Source organism: Hyperoodon ampullatus (assembly GCF_949752795.1).
Source record: "Hyperoodon ampullatus genome assembly, chromosome: 18".
Classification (NCBI taxonomy): domain Eukaryota; kingdom Metazoa; phylum Chordata; class Mammalia; order Artiodactyla; family Ziphiidae; genus Hyperoodon; species Hyperoodon ampullatus.
In genome coordinates, this window is record NC_136931.1 from 1,247,597 (window position 1) to 1,265,703 (window position 18,107).

The window sequence follows — 18,107 nt, forward strand, 5'->3', positions numbered from 1 at the left end:
GAATCCCTCCTTGCTCCGGTCCTCAGGCACCGGCGCGCTCCTGGGGAAAGGGCCAGGCCGTGTGTGTCCGCCGTGCGCCCCGTGCGCGCGCAGGCCCCCTCGCACTGCGCTGCAGGAGCTCAGCCGAGACCCGCCGGGGAGGGAAGAAGAGCGGGCGAGGCAGTGCGCGCCGCCCGAGGCCTGGGGTCCCGGCCACAGCTGCGCCGAAGACCTGCGGGCGCTCTCGGCTCGGCCGAACCGGGCGAGGATTTCCCCGAAAGTCCGGCCGGGGCTGCGTAGACGCCGTACTCCATGAACCCTGACTCGCACCTGGGCCCCGCGCGAACGTCCTTGAGGCGGGGACGCCAGTGTTCAGGGCACAAGAAATAAGCACGTGTCTTAAGACCGACCGCACTTAAGATTCGATGAAATACGGTACCTCCTACGGGAGATGGTGGGCCCCGCCCACCCGAACCCAGACCCTTTCCACGCTGGCGCGGAGCCGCCTTGGGCTCCCGGCCCCGCCCCCTGGGGGGGCTCCTCCCCCACCCCGCGCAGGCGCGGAGCCTACTAGCCGGCTCCTTGCTTTCGAGACGCGCGGACGCTGCGATGGCGGATTCCGAGCTGCAGCTGGTGGCACAGCGGATCCGCAGCTTCCCCGACTTCCCCGTCCCCGGCGTGCTGTTCAGGTACGGGCAGCCGGGCCACGTGGGGCGCGCGGGCGGAGGAACGGAGGGACGGACCGGGCCGCGCGGCCCGGGATGTCGGGGCGCGGTGGGCTCTGCGTGGGCCCGAGAGTCACCAGGTCTGTCCTTGCGTGCCAGGGACATCTCACCCGTCCTGAAGCACCCCGATTCCTTCCGCGCCTCCATCAGCCTCCTGGCTAATCACCTGAAAAAGGCCCACGGCGGCAGGATCGACTACATCGCGGGCAAGTGGAGCGTCAGGGGTCCGCCGGGTCCCCGGACTCTCCCTGGTGCTGCTCGCGTCTGCCGTGAGGGCGCAGTGTCGGGAGTCCTTTACCCTGGGCAGGGTGGCTTTGGGGGTCTTTTAGGGGACCCGCCGGGCGCCCCAACGGTGCTTGGGTTGTAAGAGCAGACCCGCTGCCCCATCCCGACTTTGCAGCCGTGAGAGGGGCGACAGGCCCCTCCAGCGTCCGGGGAACGCCTCTGCTGGGTGGGTGCCGGCGGCGGGGCTGAGGGCAGGCACGACAGGTGGGGCCCCAGAGCTGAATTTCCCCAGGGGGTGTCTGACCAGAATCCACTGGGCCAAGCATGCTTTCTTGTTTTACCGGCGGGTATTGAGCGCCTGCCGTGTGCCAGGTCCTGTACCCAGTGATGGGTTTTAGGAAAACCCAGGAGATCGTGGAAGATCCTGGCGCAGGTCCTATTTCTCTTTGAGAGCCCCACCCCTGATCCTCCCTGGTTCTTGGATACCCTGAGGGGCCACAGCACTGCCCTGGAGGCTGGAGGGCTCCAGTTGGTTGAGTCCTGCAGAGGATTCTTCCCTTCAGAAGCTCTCCCTCCCTAACCACACTCCTACGTGGGGAAGAGGCCCTTGAGTTCTCCCATCACAGCTCAGTCCACCCCCGGAGGTGGCCGGCGCAGTCACTGCCTCTCCTTCTGGACTAGAAGCTCCTGGGGCAGACGCTGAACCGTCTGCTAAGGGCATTTCAGGTACCACCAGCCACTGGTGAGCAGCTGAGCTTTGGAGAGAGGTCAGGTGACTTACCCGAGGCCACACAGCTATTTATGCTGCTGTGTACGGAGTGGCTCCTGCCCAGCTCCTGGCCTCTCTAGCACCTAGCAGTCCCTGTGTGGTAGGTGATCTGTCCACATTCCCAAAGTGGATGAATGTCATTGGTCTTTCATCTGGAGGCAACAAGGCTGTGTGTCCTGTGTTGTGATGGCTACTTGTCACTGTTCAGCCCTGACCCATGGGGACCCCAATGCTGCTGTACCACGCGGCTGCCCCCCAACACCCCAGGTCTCACCGACAGGCCTAGACTCCCGTGGCTTCCTGTTTGGTCCCTCCCTGGCCCAGGAGCTGGGATTGGGCTGCATTCTCATCCGGAAGCGAGGGAAGCTGCCAGGCCCCACTGTGTGTGCCTCATACGCACTGGAATACGGGAAGGTGAGAAGGCTGGGGGCTGCCTCTCTGGACCCTCCATTCCCAAAAGGAGAGTCGTGGACTCCAGTGCAGCTGCCGTGGTTGGTTGGAGTGGACATGGGAACTCAGAGAGACTGAGAAGCTGGGCCAGGCTGACAGAGCCAGGAGACAGGGTGGGTTGGAACTGGGGCCCAGGGGGTGGCCCCTTGTCAGTTCCGCATAAGGCCGTTCTGGGGAAGCTCGTAGATCACGTGCCCGCTTTCATCTGCAGGCTGAGCTGGAGATCCAGAGAGACGCCCTGGAGCCAGGGCAGAAGGTGGTGGTTGTGGACGATCTGCTCGCCACTGGCGGTGAGGATCTTCCCCCAACGGGCCGGGCCTGGCCTGGCGTCAGGGTCTGGTGGGGGTGGGGAATGGGTCTCGGCACTCCAGCTTCCCAGGGCCCGTCTCCACACCACCCCTCCCTCCCTCCCCAGGAACCATGCGTGCGGCCTGTGAGCTGCTGGGCCAGCTGCAGGCCCAGGTGCTGGAGTGCGTGAGCCTGGTGGAGCTGACCTCTCTGAAGGGCAGGGAGAAGCTGGGGGCTGTGCCCTTCTTCTCTCTCCTGCAGTACGAGTGACCCGGGCCCCAGCCCCGCACCAACTGGAGAGGATCCGCCGGCAGGGCGGGGCGGGGCTTCTGCGCCTGTGGCTGAGTGATTTTCTCCTGAGTGGGGCTGCTGCCTGGGGGACCTGCTGGGGCTTCTGGAAGCCCCAAGGCCTGGAGCTGCAGGCTCATTGACAGTGGAATGAGAATAAACGACTGCCTTTGTAGAGCGGAGTCTCCTCCCCAGTGTCAGTGTGGGAAGGTGCAGGGGCCCACCCGGCAGGCTGGGCGCTTTCTGACATTAGCACTTGGTGGTTCTCGAGCCCTGTGGGCCGCCGTATGCACACACAGGGGCAGCCCACCCTGGCTTCCCCTGCTGCTGTAACTCATCACGCACACGTGTGGACTTCAAACTTTATCTTACAGTTCTGGAGGCCAAGTACAAAAATCAGGGTGTGGGTGTGGGTTCCTTCTGGTGGCCCTAGGAGAGCCTGTTCCCTGGCTCTTGGGTCCTGCCGGCATCTTCCAACCTCAGATTCAGCATCTGCCTGCCTCCCTCTTACGAGGGCCCTGTGTGACACCCAGCCCACCCGGATACTCCAGGACCACCTCAGGATCCCACGTGGACACCTGGGAGGGTTATCTGCCAGCCACACTACCCTCCGGACACACACACCCCCACTTCCCTGCACCCTGTGTACGAGAGGGGCATCCACCACACTGGCCAGAAGCCCTCGAGCCCAGCAGCCAGAGCCCTGACCCTCACGGGGACTCGGGACAGGGAAAGCAAAGTGCGTCGTGTTCTTAGTGGAAGTAAGACACAGGCCCGGGGGCCCGGCAGCGTCGGCACCTGTCCGCCGGGCTCACAGCGCCTCCTCGGCACGGGCGAGGCGGGCCAGCTGTGCCATGACACCTGCCAGGTCAGCGGCCTTGTCCAGCTTGACGTAGGTGTCGGTGCGGATGCGGTGGAGGCTGAGCCAGTTGGGCAGCAGCTCAGAGAGGAGCTGCACGTGCTCCTCCATCTCGCCTGCGGAGAGGAGGGCACGTGAGGCTGGGTGTCAGGGCCCTGTGAGGCCTCCCGGGACAAGACTGGGAAGGACTCCAGTGGTGACCACGCAGCCTTGCCGGGGAGCTGACCCTCCCGCGGAAACCCCAAAATGGGCGGCGCCCAGCAGCAGAGGGACCAGAGACCTTGGAGGCAACAGGCAAGTCCTATGGGGCCTGGGGGCCGATGGAGGGACCACAGGGGAAACAAGGCTGGATTGGGTTGAGAGGGTGGGAACAGCCCCTCAAGGCTGCAGGAGCCAAGGGGGCCAGGCGGCCTCAGGAGGGGAGCCCAAGGGTACGGTGCCCGCCCTCATCTGGGACCTGGGGAGGGCCCTGCACGCACCGGGGCTCATGGCTGCGCGGTAGCTGCCCACCATCCTGGCGCAGGCCACCTCCATGGTGAGCGCTGGCTTGCGCTCTGACACGAAGACACCGCGCAGCACACGGGCCAGCTCGGGCAGCCGCTCGAGGCGCTGCAGCCGCCGCTCCTGCTCCGGGCGCCGCATCATCTGTGCCAGCTGTTTCTGCGCCTCCTTGGCCCGGATCTGCAGCGGGCATGGACAGTCAGGGGGCGTCTGCCTCCCCCCTCAGCACCACCCCGCGGGGACGCCGAACACTCACCCGCTCCAGCAGGGCCTGGGACACCCCCTTTAGGGCGGCAGGCGGCGTGGCCGGCGGGGTGGCTGGCAGTGCCGGGCTGGGGGACTGGGGGCTGTTAGGCTGGGCCTTGCGCTGGGCCAGGTCACTCAGGGCCTTCTCCATCTGGAGCAGGTCAGAGGGGAGAGGTCAGGAGACGCCTCCCCCCGGTTCAGCCGCAGGGGAGGCTCCTCACACCCCGCCTGTGTGGACCCCCCCAAGAGTCCTTTGTCCAGCCCACGGTCACCCCGGCACATCGAGGGCCTGTGCTCCCCGCCCCAGGGCAGAGCCTGCTGGTGAGCGGTGCTCCGCTTGTGGGGAGGGCAGGTCCAGCTACCCTGAGGCCCACAGCCAAGGGTGGAGCCTGTGAGGCACCAACATGGGGCTCAGGCCGCCCTGCACCAGCCTTACCCTGGGTGACATCAGGCTGCGGGCACGGGCTAGCACCTCCTGGGCGGAGGCCAGCTTCTCCACAGTGGGTGGCTGGGGCAGCTCGGCCGGCTCGACGTCAGGTACTTCGTCCACATTGAAGCGGGGGTGCCAGCGTGTCAGCTGGTCCTCAGGCACCTCCATGGGGGGGTTCAGGGAGGCCAGGAAGGCCTGTGTGAGAAAGGGGGGCACCAGCTGACCCCGGGCACATCTGCCTGTGGGTGTGCAGAGCTGTCCGGGTTCCTGTCCCAGCTGGGCAACCTCGGGCAAGTTACTTCACTTTTCTGAGCCCCAGGTGCTCAGCTGGGCTGAGGGTACAGCATAGAGCACCCAGCAGCACCCACTGGACTCTCCCCAAGCTTCCCGGGGCCAGAAGCTACCAGCCTCGAGCTCGCTGCTTGTCTGCTCAGGGCCAGGGTCCCCGCCCAGCCCCGCGCCTGCCCATGTGTAGAAGACAGCTGTGGAGAGTGGTTAAGAGAACTCTAGAATTCAGCCTCGGGAGGAGCCCATTTCCTGCGGCGGCAGATGGGGTCGCGACAGCAGGGACAACATGAGGACCTGAGCCAGGGCACCCGCTTACCCTGTGATGCTCCCGGACTCGGGCTACCAGCTTCTGGCTGAAGACCTGGCGCCGCTGCAGCAGGTGCGACGCCGTGAGCTGGGGGGCCGCGCTGCCAGCCTCTGTGGGGAGAGTCCAGGCCTCAGCCCCAGGGCCGGGCCTACCCAGTCACCCAGCCCACCCCCACGGGTCTCAGACAAGGCCCAGTGCCCGAGGCCTTACACCCACGCTGAAACCGTGCAGCATCCTGGGCAAGAATCCAAGGCCCAACACACTCACGCTGGTCCAGCAGCGGCTCGATGGTGAGCTGGTAATCAGACCTCCTGACGCCATCCTTGAAGGTGGGGATGTCGCGCTCCTGGCGGAAGCGGTAGGAGCCAGGGTACACGGTTTTGATCTGGCCCACGTTGCACTCCTCAAAGCGCCTACGGGATGAGGGTGCAGGGGGTCAGGGAGCCGGGGTCAGAGGGCGCACGGACTCCAAGGGCAGGACGAGGCCCTGACCCCCCAACCCCTGGCTCACTTGCGCATCATGTCCTGGACGCCCTGCTTGACCTTGGTGAAGGTCACGGTCTCAGAGCGGTTGTAGAGCATGCTCACGATGGTGTCCATGCTGCGGAACATCTCGGCCAGCACCTGGTACTTGTAGGGCAGCACAAGGCCCGGGGGCCCCGGCTGGGCCAGGGCGTGGAAGCGCTGGTAGGCAGGCATCTGCTCACCACTGCCAGGGAGGGAGGGGCGCCGTGAGAGAAGCACCAGACCCACCACCTCCCGCACCCAACGGCAGGCAAAGTTGGGGGGAAAGACGCCAGAGCCGGGGGTCCCACCCCCAGGGCACACTGCGCACCAGTCTACAAAGCCCCTACACACCCACTGTCTCCCGGTCACGAGCACTACCAGGGACAGAGACAAAAGCCTGGCCTCAAACCCAGCTGTCACCCAGGGCGGTCCCCGACCATCCCCAGCCCTGGCTTCCTTGTCTGTAAGAGGCCTATGATAACTACGTGACCTGGAAGGATAGACACGGTGCCAGGCAGCAGGTCCCGGTAACTGCTGGCTGGCCAGGTGGTCTGAAATTCGCAGGAGCTGGCCCTCTCACAGGTGGAGGCTGACACAACTGCACTGCGCTGACTCCTTGGAGGACGCGGCCCTCCCCCACCCGAACCACCACAGCCCAGCCCTGCCAGGCCTCCCACCAGGCCACCCCTTCCTGGGTGCCTGGCCGCCCTCCCTAGACTCACCACAGCCTGGCTGGGTGCCCCTTGTCCTCCGGCGCGCTGGGTTCCCCAGCATCCTTCTGTGCACTTGCCTTCAGCTCCTGGACCCGTGCCCCCAGCTCCTGTGCCCGCTGCAGGCACGACTTGAGCTCAGACAGAGTGACTTTGGAAGGGACCTGCGGACACAGAGTGCTGTCAACCCGCCTGTCACCCCAGGCCAGTGCACCTCCCCTGCCCTCAGTCCAGCCTCCTCACCTTGTCCTTGTCCTCCTGGGCTGCCAGGCAAGGTCGCTGACTGGCTGAGAGGGTGGCCTTCTTCGTCTTCTTGCTTTGGGGAGAACAGTGCTCTGGGGAGCCAGCGGCAGCTGGGGAACTAGGGCCAGAGACCTGGTGGGAAGGACCCCAAAGGGGATGAAACCACAAGACTCTGGGGTGCACCATCTCGCAGAAAGCAGCTCTCCTGACCCCTTGGTTAACTAGGATACGCCCCACTCACAGCCAGGTCCAGAGTCACCCAGGCCTGACCCCTCCCCCAGTCTTGCAGACGAACCTGGCGTTTACCAGTCCTCTGGGCTCTGGCCCTCCCCCAGCATCTGTCAGACCAGGCACCCTCCCGTCACTGGAAGTCCTCTGGAAGGGAGGCCCTGGAGGCTACGGGACCCCGCCTGCCAGGTGCGCGTGAGCTGGCCTTAGCCCCTCCTCCCGCGGGGGGCCTGGGTTCGACCCGGGTGGGTGCCCTCCTCCAGGGCAGGTCTCTCCAGCAGCCCCGCCCCCGCCCCACCCGGGCCGACTCACCGCTCCACCGGTTCCCTCCCGTCTGTCCCCCACCCAGGCCTCAGTTTCCTCCCCCCCTCCGCGCCCTCACCGCGTTGGCCGGCAGCTGCAGCCTCCTGCGCGCAGGCGGCGCAGGCTCGTCGCGCGTGGGCCCGGCGGGCGAGCGGGCGCGCTTGCGGCTGCTGCCGGGGCCGGGGGCCGGGGCGGGGGGCGCGGGCTTGGCGGGACTCGGGGTGCGCCAGGCCGGCTTGGTGCGCGTCGGCTTGGCCCGGAGCCCAGGACGGCGGCGCGCGAAGAAGTCGGTGAGGCGGCACTGCGCCATGGCGGGAGCGGCGGGAGCGGCGGGAGCGGCGGAACCGGGGCTGCAGGACCGCGACTGCAGCATCACAAGCGGAAGTGGAGCCGCTCTTCCCGCTGATTTTCGCGCCTCGCCCTGGCCCCGCCCCGGCCGTGGGCGGAACCATCGGCGCCTTGGCCAAGGGGGTTGGCGCATTACGGACGGGCCCGGGCGCGTGCGCGCTGGCCCTCTCGGGCTGCGCCTACCGCGCATGCGCCGCAGCGGGCGGGGGGGTGGGGTCTGTGTTGTTTGGTGGTCCGTGGGTTGTTGCCCGGGTCCTGGATGGGTCTGCGCCGGGCGGCACGGTTCCGGGTGGGCGCCGAGCCAGTGCTGTTCTGGCAAAGAGGAAAATGCTACGCTGCTTCCACCTGAAATTTAAACTAATACGGTGCAATGAAGCTGGCGTCCGGCTGCGCGGACTAGGAGGGCGCTGCGCACGTGGCCGCGGGGGCGGCGGTCTCGGCGTGTCCTGGGCCTGGCGCCCAGTGTGCGGCCCAGGACCCTGAGGCTGGTGGATGCGCCTCGAAAGAAGGTGTTCGGCAGTTTTGCGAACGGACCGAGACCACTGAATTGCACACTTCTTTAAGGGTGAAGGTTATGTTTCAATCGAGCTGTTATTTTGAAAGAGAAAGTTGCTCTCAAATGGCCAAATTGGAAAGAAAGTTCTTAAAGCCTGAAGCTTGGGTATCTGGCAGGCTCGATGTCTGTGGAATTCCCATTACAGAAAAATGCAGTCAGCCTGGTTCTGAAGTCTGACCACAGGTCTGGGAGGAAACAAAATCACAAGGGTTGTCTTTGGGAGGGGGTGAGGGCTGAGACGGGAGTTTTACTTTGCCATCTTTTCCAAGTTTTCTGTAAGGAGCACGAATCGTGCCTTTACAAAAGTAAAATTTAAAGGAGCAGAAACGTCAGTTGGGGTGGTGCTTGCAAAATGACAAGAGTGAGAAGGTTGGGGGCTGATGAGACAGTTTGGTAGAGAAGCATCGTTGCCTACATGTTACAAAGGGCACAGCAACTAGAGCCATATTTTGTTAGCAGCCAGTAGCAAGTTATTAGTGGGCCGAGGCCAGCATTTTTAAGGCTACTTTTTTTTTGCGGTACGCGGGCCTCTCACTGTTGTGGCCTCTCCCGTTGCGGAGCACAGGCTCCGGACGCGCAGGCTCAGCGGCCATGGCTCACGGGGTCCAGCCGCTCCGCGGCATGTGGGGTCCGGAGCGGCATGTGGGATCCTCCCGGACCGGGGCACGAACCAGTGTCCCCTGCATCGGCAGGCGGACTCTCAACCACTGCGCCACCAGGGAAGCCCCCAAGGCTACATTTTGTTACAGTTTTGTTTCGGTGTGTGTACTCTGAGCCACCAAGTAAAGTGTTATTTAAATGTATTTTATTGAAGTATAGGTGGTTTACAATGTTGTGTTAATGTCTGTGGTACAGCAAAGTGATTCAGTTATACATACACATGCATATTCTTTTTTTTTATATGTTCTTTTCCATTATGGTTTATCTCAGGAGATTGGATATAGTTCCCTGTGCTATACAGTAGGACCTTGCTGTTTCTCCATTCTATATATAGTAGTTTGAATCTGCTAACTCCAAACTCCCAATCCAACCCTCTCTAGCTCCCACTCCCCCTTAGCAACCACAAGTTTGTTCTCTGTGTCTGTGAGTCTGTTTCTGTTTTGTAGATAAGTTCATTTGTATCATTTTTGTTTTAATTCTGCCAATCAGTGATATCATATAATATTTCTCTTTCTCTTTCTGACTTAGTATGTAATCTCTAAGCCCATCCATGTTGCTGCAAATGGCATTATTTCACTCTTTTATGGCTAATATTCCATTGTCTGTATATACTACATCTTCTTTATCTGTTCATATGTTGATGGACATTTAGGTTGTTTCCATGTCTTGGCTATTGCGAATAGTGCTGCAGTGAACATAGGGGTGCATATGTCTTTTCGAATTAAAGTCTGTCTGGATATAGGCCCAGGAGTAGGATTGCTGGATCGTATGGTACCTCTATTTTTAGTTTTATGAGGAACCTCCATACTGTTCTCCACAGTGGCTGCAACTCATTTACATTCCCACCAATAGTGCAGGAGGGTTCCCTTTTCTCCACACCCTCTCCACCATTTGTTATTTGTAGACTTTTTTTTTTTTTTTTTTTTTTAGCATTTATTTATTTGGCTACACCGGGTCTTCGTTGCGGCATGTAGGATCTTTTTTTTTTTTTTTTTTTTAGTTGCGGCATGTGGGCTCTTAGTTGTGGCATGCAAACTCTTAGTTGCGGCAGGCGGGATCTAGTTCCCTGATCAGGGATTGAACCTGGGCCCCCTGCATTGGGAACGTGGAGTCTTAACCACTGGACCACCAGGGAATCCCCCTGTAGACTTTTTAACTATGGCTGTTCTCACCTGTGTGAGGTGATACCTCATTGTAGTTTTGATTTCCATAAAACACATTTTTAATCAAAACAGTGGTTGGGGGTTGTAGGCAGGCATCAACCTGAGTCAAAGTGGAGCCTTCTGCGCGTTAAAGAGGGACAACGTGTGGGAGTCTAGACCTGCCTGGGAGCCTACGCCGCAGGCATAGCCTCTTCTTGAGACCAGAGGCGATAAGGGGACCTTGTACACCTCGGCTGGCTCGTAGCTGCTCATCAGGAGGGAGGGTGTAACAAGGTGGTTTCCCACTCTCTGTTTCACATTTTGAAAACAGAAACACCTGGTCTGGAGAGGTGGCAGCGGCAGGACCTGACAGTAGTGACTGTGCGCTCGGCCCCCCGCCTGCCGTTTAGCCCAGCCCCTGCCCTCTGTAGATAAGCTGATGGGCAGGAAGCGGCCCGGAGGCCACCCCGGGTTTCCGCGACGCTGAGCAGGCGCCACCGGCGTTTCACGCCACCTGCCCACCCACCAGCCTGGAGCCACAGAGTGGACGCTGGCTCATGCCCTCCCAGAGCTGTGTGGGGCCCCAGGCAGGCCCCAGGGTCCTGAGAAATCCAGGGAGACGCTTCGGGAGGGGACTCCCTTCCCGCCTGGCCACCACACGCTTTGTGATAGGCACGCGCCGCCAAGCGTGTCCACCGCAAGGGGACCGCAAGGGGACTCCTGGGAAGGGAAAGCGTTGCACAGACTTCCTCCCGTTGGGGGCAGCTCTGGGGCCCTCGCAGGCCCCGAGTGGCTCTAGGACGAGCTGAGGCTGAGAAGGATGCTCCCTGGAGTCTCAAGTCCAGAACATGAGTGTGAACCTCGTCTGTGGGGGTGGGATGAGGGCTGGGAAGTGCTGGGGGTCTGGGGACTTTGCACACTCACCCCTCACAGCCGGCGAGCAGGAAGGGGGCAGCCCCACAGCAGGGGCCTCAGGACCCGCCCCACCGCTATGGCCACTGCCCATGCCCTGGCACAGGGTCTGGCTGTGCCACTGTGGCGTATTTTTAATGTCACCCCTGGAGGACAGGCCTTTTGGGGTGGCTTCAACCCTGGGGCCAGTTGCTTCTCAGAAAACTGCCCACCCACCTGCAGTGATGGAGCTTGGCAGCCGGGGCAGCACTGGGCGACGCCCCTCCCGAGCACCGCCCCCTGGTGTGAGAGCGCACAGCTGAGCCAATCAGAACCTCTTCTGGGACCTGGGACTCGAGTTAGAATCCCCTTCTGTCTCCCCTGGTAGCAGAAAGAGAGATGGAGGAGGACAGCCACCTTCCACCGTGTGTGTGGAGATAGAGCGAGCAAGGGACCCTGTGGCCCCAGAGACAGACAGCCAGGCAGCCGCTAACTCAGATGTGGGTTCTTTTATTTTTGCTGTGCCGGGTCTTAGTTGTGGCACGTGGGCTCCTCAGTTGTGGCATGTGGACTCTTAGTTGCAGCATGCATGCGGGATCTAGTTCCCTGACCAGTGATCGAACCCGGGCCCCCTGCATTGGGAGCGTGGAGTCTTACCACTGGAACACCAGGGAAGCCCCTCAGATGGTTTTTAATAGTTTCCAGTTTGCTCTCTTGTGAGGCCCACTTTTTTATGAGGTAGCCTTGATTCCTTCCTATACATTTGCCTCTTTTTCTTAAAGTGCCTCTGGGTGGGTTTCTATTTCTTCCAACCCAAAGAGCGTTGATTAAAGCATGGTCACAAAGGTGGGTCCATATGAGGCTGCATTAGTAAAAGTATAGAGAAGGGAAGTGAAAACCCTTCTCTGACAGGGTTCCACCAGCCATGTCAGGTTGGCTTATAGGTGTGGAACGCTAAGAGGATATAGCCCGGCTGAAATGCCTGGATGGGAGAGAGACCAGATGGCAGAGGGGCTAGACCCCTTGTCTGTGGGTACTTACGCTGGAGAAACTTGAACGTGTCTTCATTCATTTGATCAACCAGTATTTACTGAGTGCCCCCCGGGAACCTGGCTGCTAAGGACCCACTACGCACCAGGTCGAGAACAAGACAGATGAGGCCCCTGCTCAAGGAGCTCACATTCTAGTGGAGAGAGAGAGAAACTAGTTATAAAGAGAGAGAGAGAGAATTTCAGATAAAGAATGTGAAACCTGGCCATGGGATTGAGTGCCAGGGGAGCCACTTTACATCTGAGGGTTCAGGCAGGCTGCTTGGAGGCAATGACATGTGAACTGAGACTTGCATGGCAAGAAGGAGCTGCCAGGGAAGAGAATCCAGAGCATTAGGAACTGCGAGTGTAAAGGCCCTGCAGCAGAGATCATGCAGGCCATAGCCCCTTTCGTGACAGAGCCCTGGAAGTCCTGCAGTACCACTTCCGCCCCTCCTGTGGGACGCAGGGGTTGCAAAGGTCCACCCAGCCTCCAGGGACGGAGACGCAGGCCCCACCTCTAGACGGAGCAAGGTCAAGGCCACGTTGCGGGATGAGCTATCCAGAGGTGAGGTGGCAAGCTTCTGGTGACGAAGGACCCCCGGGAGAAGGGAGTCAAGCACTGAATATTAACAGCCGAAGTGTGTGTGCTTACCACGTGCCAGGTATCGTCCTGAGAGCTTTACACATACCTCTGTCTGATCCACACAGCCACCTAGGGTGTAGATGGCTACAGATAACGCCCATTTCATGGACGAGAAGACTGAGGCCCGAGAGGTTGAGCCCCTTGCTTCGGGCCTCACAGCCTGCAAGGGGCTGAGCTGACATTCACACCTAGGCCCCTGGGCTTCCCTGGTGGCGCAGTGGTTGAGAGTCCGCCTGCCGATGCAGGGGACACGGGTTCGTGCCCTGGTCCGGGAAGATCCCACATGCCGCGGAGCGGCTGGGCCCGTGAGCCATGGCCGCTGAGCCTGCACGTCCGGAGCCTGTGCTCCGCCACGGGAGAGGCCACAACAGTGAGAGGCCCGCGTACCGCAAAAAACAAAATAAAACAAAACCTAGGCCCCTGCTGGCTGCCCCACCCATGTGGGCTGAGCCAGAGCCCATCTGCCCACCCAGGTGGCCCCCATCCCTGACTGGGAGTGACTTGGTTCCATCTGTCCACCAGCTCCTTGAGAGGCCTGTGGGCTTCATCTCTGCCAGCGGGGCCTGTTCTGGGTCTGCATACAGTAGCATCACTAGTTGTGGGCTGACCTAAACTTTCGAGGGGACCGTCGCGGTCTCCCATTTGCTTTTCCTGCAGAATTCCTCATCCCCACGTTGGGTCTCTCATCAGGCTGCAGCTGAGCCGTACAGACCTTGGCAGTCTGGTGCTGTCACTCAGCCTGTCACCGAGCCCTGGTCTCAGCCAGCCTCCTCAGTGCTCCTCGCCTTTCCAGCTACGCCCCAACGTGAGGCCGGATTTTCTTCACATGCTTTGACCAAAACAACTCATCACAGCAGATGGGATGTGGAGCAGCTGTGAGAATCCAGCTGTCTCCTATTCAACCAGACAAAGTGACGCAAAAAGGTAAGGAATGCCATTCTTCTCACTAAAATTTTTTGTCTTGGAAAATGCAATTAGTTTTCATTTATAAAATATAGATGTATTATTGTTACTTTTAATGATTTAATACGTAAATTTTTTAAAGCCTTAGTTTTTTTGTTTTTTTTGCGGTACGTGGGCCTCTCACTGTTGTGGCCTCTCCCGTTGCGGAGCACAGGCTCTGGACGCGCAGGCCCAGCGGCCATGGCTCACGGGCCCAGCCGCTCCGCGGCATGTGGGATCTTCCCGGACCGGGGCACGAACCCGTGTCCCCTGCATCGGCAGGCGGACTCTCAACCACTGCGCCACCAGGGAAGCCCAAAGTCTTAGTTTTAATTTTTAATATGGCAAATACTGATAGATATAACCCACATCAACAAAAGCCCCTAGGGGTCCTCAGAAGTTTTTGGGGGTGTACGGCTTGTGAGGCGGAGCTGGGGTCTGGATGGGTGAAGGCCAGGACCTGCAGTCAAACAGCCCAAGGGGAATCTGGTTGGGTGACTCCACACAGGTGGCCGCACCACCCCGAGCCTCAGTCTTCTCATCTGTAACAAGGGATGGTAATACTACTTGGCTCATGAGGATTAAATGTGGGTAAAGTGCTTAGCACAATGCCCAGACCACAGCCACTTAAAATAGATGGGGCTTGGGGATTCCTTGGAGGTCCAGCGGTCAGGACTCTGTGCTTTTTCTGCTGGGGCCCAGGTTCGATCCCTGGTTGGGGAAGTAAGATCCCTCAAGCCACACAGCACGGCACCCCCCCCCCAAAAAAAGTTAAAAATAAATAAAATAAAATATATGGAGCTTGCCGTCATCACCACCATCATCATTTTAGCCACGCTCCAAAATACGAATAGAGTTGCAGTAGGTTCTGAGTTTGGACCACAGCCATGTCTGACCTTCCCTAGAATCCGCTCCAGCCCCGGTAGTGCTCCTGCCCGTCTGCCACCTGAATACATGCGTGGCATGAATGGCTGGTCCCCATGTGCTCTACCTTGGAGCCATTTGTACGGAACGACAATCACCCAGGGGTGTGTAGCGCCTTACCGTTTTTAAAGCAATTTCAGAAAACAAGAATAGCTGGCCTCTGCTGAGGTGTGCTGTGTGCAGGCCCTGGTCCCTGTGATTGGAACGCCTTATCTGTCTGACCCCTCAAAGCAAACCTACAAGTGGTACCCCATTTTGGGGTGAAGAGGCCAAGGCTCCCGGGGCACAGAGTGGGTGCACCAGGGAGCTGTGTCTGCACCCGCACCGCTGCCTCTCAGTCTGCCGCTCTTCCTTCCCCGGAGACCAGAGCGGAGTCAGAGACCAGTGGTGGAATTCAGGCTTTCCGGTGCTCCTCTGGGCCCTGCAGAGAATGCCTCACCTGCAGCCATGGGGGAGCTTTTAATGGTCTTGGCTTGTCATGCGAGGTCCGTGGCCAAGTATGGAGGCAGCTTTCGCCTTCAGTGAAGGCATTTGGGTCTCAGCCAGGATCGATCCGCACTTGGTCCACCAGGCAAGCTTGGACTCCATCACTGGATGAACAAAGAGGGAGGCTTTTGCCCCCAGGGTGAGTGACTCGGGAAGTCTCCTCTCCCCGCCAAGCCTCGGTCTCCTCATCCTACCAGGAGGACCTCAAGGGAACCTGGTCTCAGCAGGCTTCTGGGAGAGTGCTGGAAAAGGGAACTGGGCCTGAAACTCCCACGTGGTTTCAGAGCAGGCAGGGGGGGTGCTCTGTGTCTTGCTCCACTGTGTCTAGAGCAGTGCTTGCCAGTAGAAATGCAACAGGAGCCACAAGTGTAATTTAAACTTTTCTAGTAGCTACATTAAAAAAGTAAAAAGAATCATGTGACAGTAATTTTTTTTTTTTTTTTTTGCTATACGCGGGCCTCTCACTGCTGCGGCCTCTCCCGTTGCGGAGCCCAGGCTCCAGACGCGCAGGCTCAGCGGCCATGGCTCACGGGCCCAGCCGCTCCACGGCATGTGGGATCTTCCCGGACCGGGGCACGAACCCGTGTCCCCTGCATCGGCAGGCGGACTCTCAACCACTGCGCCACCAGGGAAGCCCAATGACAATAATTTTTAAAATATATCTTTACTTTGCCCATTATTTCCAAGATGTTATTTCAACCAGTAGTCAATATAAACTTATTAACGAAGTATTTCCAGTTTTCTCACCATCGTAATCATAACAAAGTACGGATCACTGATACCAATCATACTAAGTGTAGCATGTATCTTACACCGACAGCACGTCTCAATTTGGAGCATGCTGAATTTTCATGGCGTACTCGATCTTTGTTTCGAAATCATGAAATTGGAAAGGTGGACTCATGTGCCGAAGTTGTTCTAAGTAGACTTAAAAGTTTTCCGGTAACGGCAAAGGGGGTTAAAATGAACTAAAAGCGAATGCAAGTGCAGCCCAGCCCCCAGGGGCTCCCCATCGCCCAGGGCCAGGGCCCGTCTCAGCGCACCAGCTTGTGGAGCCCGGAGCAGGCGGGATGGGTGTGGACGACCAGGCGGCCGGGCACATCGAAGAGACGGTGCGAGGACCCTGCAGCGCAGGAAGAAGCTCCTGGAGGCCGGAGACGAGGGCCAACCCCGGGCCCAGCCCTCGAGTGGACGAGCACCCGCAGGGGCAGGTCCGCGGCTCAGCCTGGAGCTGCCAATCACGGAGGCGGCGACGTGTCAGGAGTTGAGGCGAGCCTAGCGTGGGCGTGGTCCGCGAGCGGCGGGGCCTTGTCCGTCACGTGGCTTCGCCGACCCAGGCGGAGGAGGAGGACTACGTAATGGGCGGGTCGAGCTCGCAGGGGGCGGGGCTGTCGCCAGGGGCCTGGCTGGGTGCAGACTCGCTGCGCGCCAGGGCGCGAAGTTTCCAGGCGCTGCCGAGCTCAGACCTCACAGGCACACGGACTGGCCCAGCCGCGGCGCCGGCCGCCGGGGTCACCTGGTCACTGCAGCCCCAGGGTCCTGCCACGTCCCGGCTTGCCTGCAGGGCCCGCCCCCCTGTCCTGACTCCTGCTGCCCTCCCGCCGCCGCACCGTTTGCCCACTAGGGTGGCCCCACGTAGCAAGGCGTCCTCCGTGGTCAGATGTCGTCCCAAGGAGAATGCCTAGACCTGCGTGAACAGCCGGACACTAGGGCCGAGCCTGAGACCGAGGGGCTTGTCCTGAGGAAGCCAAAATGGCCCCACGTCCGCCCAGCGCGTTCCTTCCCTCCACCCGAGGGCGAGCATGGGCATCTGCGCTTCTGACACAGGTGGGTACCCCTCCTGCCGTGGCCCGTGGACTGCACTCGAGGGGCTGTAATGTCCCACCTTTAACACCTTGACGGTCCCGCCACAAGCCACCCCGTCCAGGGTGAGCTGGGGAGTCCTGCATCTGAGAGCTCAAAGCCTGGAGAGTGCAAGGTTAGTTGGTTCTAGGAGCTCGGGCTTGAAGTGAGGCGGCCGTCCGTCCATTCAGCAGTACTTACTGAGCTCCCACTATGCACCGGGCACCAAGCACGGAGCCCAGGGGACCGTGGGGAGCGGCCAGTGGGGAAACATACCTTAAACAAGTGTATAAATAGGCCCCTGGGAGAGCCTGACCCAGCCGAGGTGGGCTGGGTGGGAGTGACGCTCCCTAGGGGGCTGGCCATGCGGATGGGCCGGCAGGGAGCAGCTTGAGGAGGCCACGGTGGGGTCTGGGTGGGGCTGGGGGCCCTGGAGCTCAGGCAGTCAGGGCAATGTGTTGGCACGAGAGGGCGTACATGGCCTCAGAGGGCATTTTGGTCTCTCCTAAGGGCAGTGGAAGACTTAGGCCGGCAGTATTTTAAAAGACTGTCCTGGGTGGATTGGAGCCTGGGAGAAGCTGATGCAGTTAGCTGGGCAGAAGCCCACGGCTTTGGATTCGAGGTGGGGGTGGACTCAAGGTTAGAGCAGATGCTGACTCTTGCATGCAGCTGCCTGTGTGGCTGTGGGCAGGTGACCGAACTGCCCAAGAGGGTGTCCTGCAGGTCCACGGGGCCAGCCTGCAGGGTGCTGCCTCAGGGCGGAGCTCAGGAGCAAGAGCTGATTGGTCACTAGCACGGGGCAGAGCCGGTGCATCCAAGGACTGAACAAGGAGGGCCCAGCCCAGGACTTCGGGAGTTGAAGGGAGGGACAGACCGTGTGGCCAGGGCAGGAATGATCACCAGCCCACGGAGGACTCAGAAGACTCCCGACAAAGTGTGAACTTCCCCCGAGGCTGGTGGGGAGGGAAGCGGTAGATCCGTGTTAACAGCAGATCCGTCGGTGGCTGTGCGGAGGACGGCGTGGGGCGGAGGACGGCGTGGGGCGAGAAGAGGCCGTGGCAGCCCTGCCGTGAGATCCGATGGCTATAGGAAGGGAGGAGGCGGTGAGTGTGACCCATCGGGGCCGCCAGCTGAGCCGCTCACCTGGTGATGCTCGCCTGGTCCTCCCAGGCCTGGGTCGTAACGCGTGGTCGCTGAGGCTGCCCTGTCCCGGCCAGCCCCCATCTGCTGCCCGGGACACCTGGGCTGTCTGTCCTGGATTCCTTCGGGATGTTGCTGGGGCCGTGAGATCTCAGA

At 60.5% G+C, this 18,107-nt stretch overlaps 2 protein-coding genes across 3 annotated transcripts; one reads left to right on the plus strand and one right to left on the minus strand.

Moving 5' to 3' along the window:
• Positions 1-545: 545 nt before the first annotated feature.
• Positions 546-2,883, plus strand: APRT (adenine phosphoribosyltransferase). Of its 2 annotated transcripts, none has more exons than XM_079722949.1 (5): positions 546-668; positions 804-910; positions 1,979-2,112; positions 2,360-2,438; positions 2,698-2,883. In XM_079722949.1, the coding sequence occupies exons 1-5, from the start codon at positions 589-591 to the stop codon at positions 2,865-2,867; spliced, it is 570 nt and encodes a 189-aa protein (XP_079579075.1). In that variant the 5' UTR covers positions 546-588; the 3' UTR covers positions 2,868-2,883. The 2 variants fall into 2 exon arrangements, with proteins under 2 accessions (XP_079579075.1, XP_079579076.1); XM_079722950.1 differs by having other exon boundaries at positions 2,564-2,841.
• Positions 2,884-3,080: 197 nt separating this feature from the next.
• Positions 3,081-7,656, minus strand: CDT1 (chromatin licensing and DNA replication factor 1; the record flags this gene model as incomplete). Its single annotated transcript, XM_079723159.1, has 10 exons — positions 3,081-3,699; positions 4,063-4,264; positions 4,341-4,481; positions 4,767-4,955; positions 5,365-5,465; positions 5,623-5,768; positions 5,867-6,064; positions 6,585-6,736; positions 6,816-6,947; positions 7,426-7,656. The coding sequence occupies 10 exons, from the start codon at positions 7,654-7,656 to the stop codon at positions 3,536-3,538; spliced, it is 1,656 nt and encodes a 551-aa protein (XP_079579285.1). The 3' UTR covers positions 3,081-3,535.
• Positions 7,657-18,107: the final 10,451 nt, after the last annotated feature.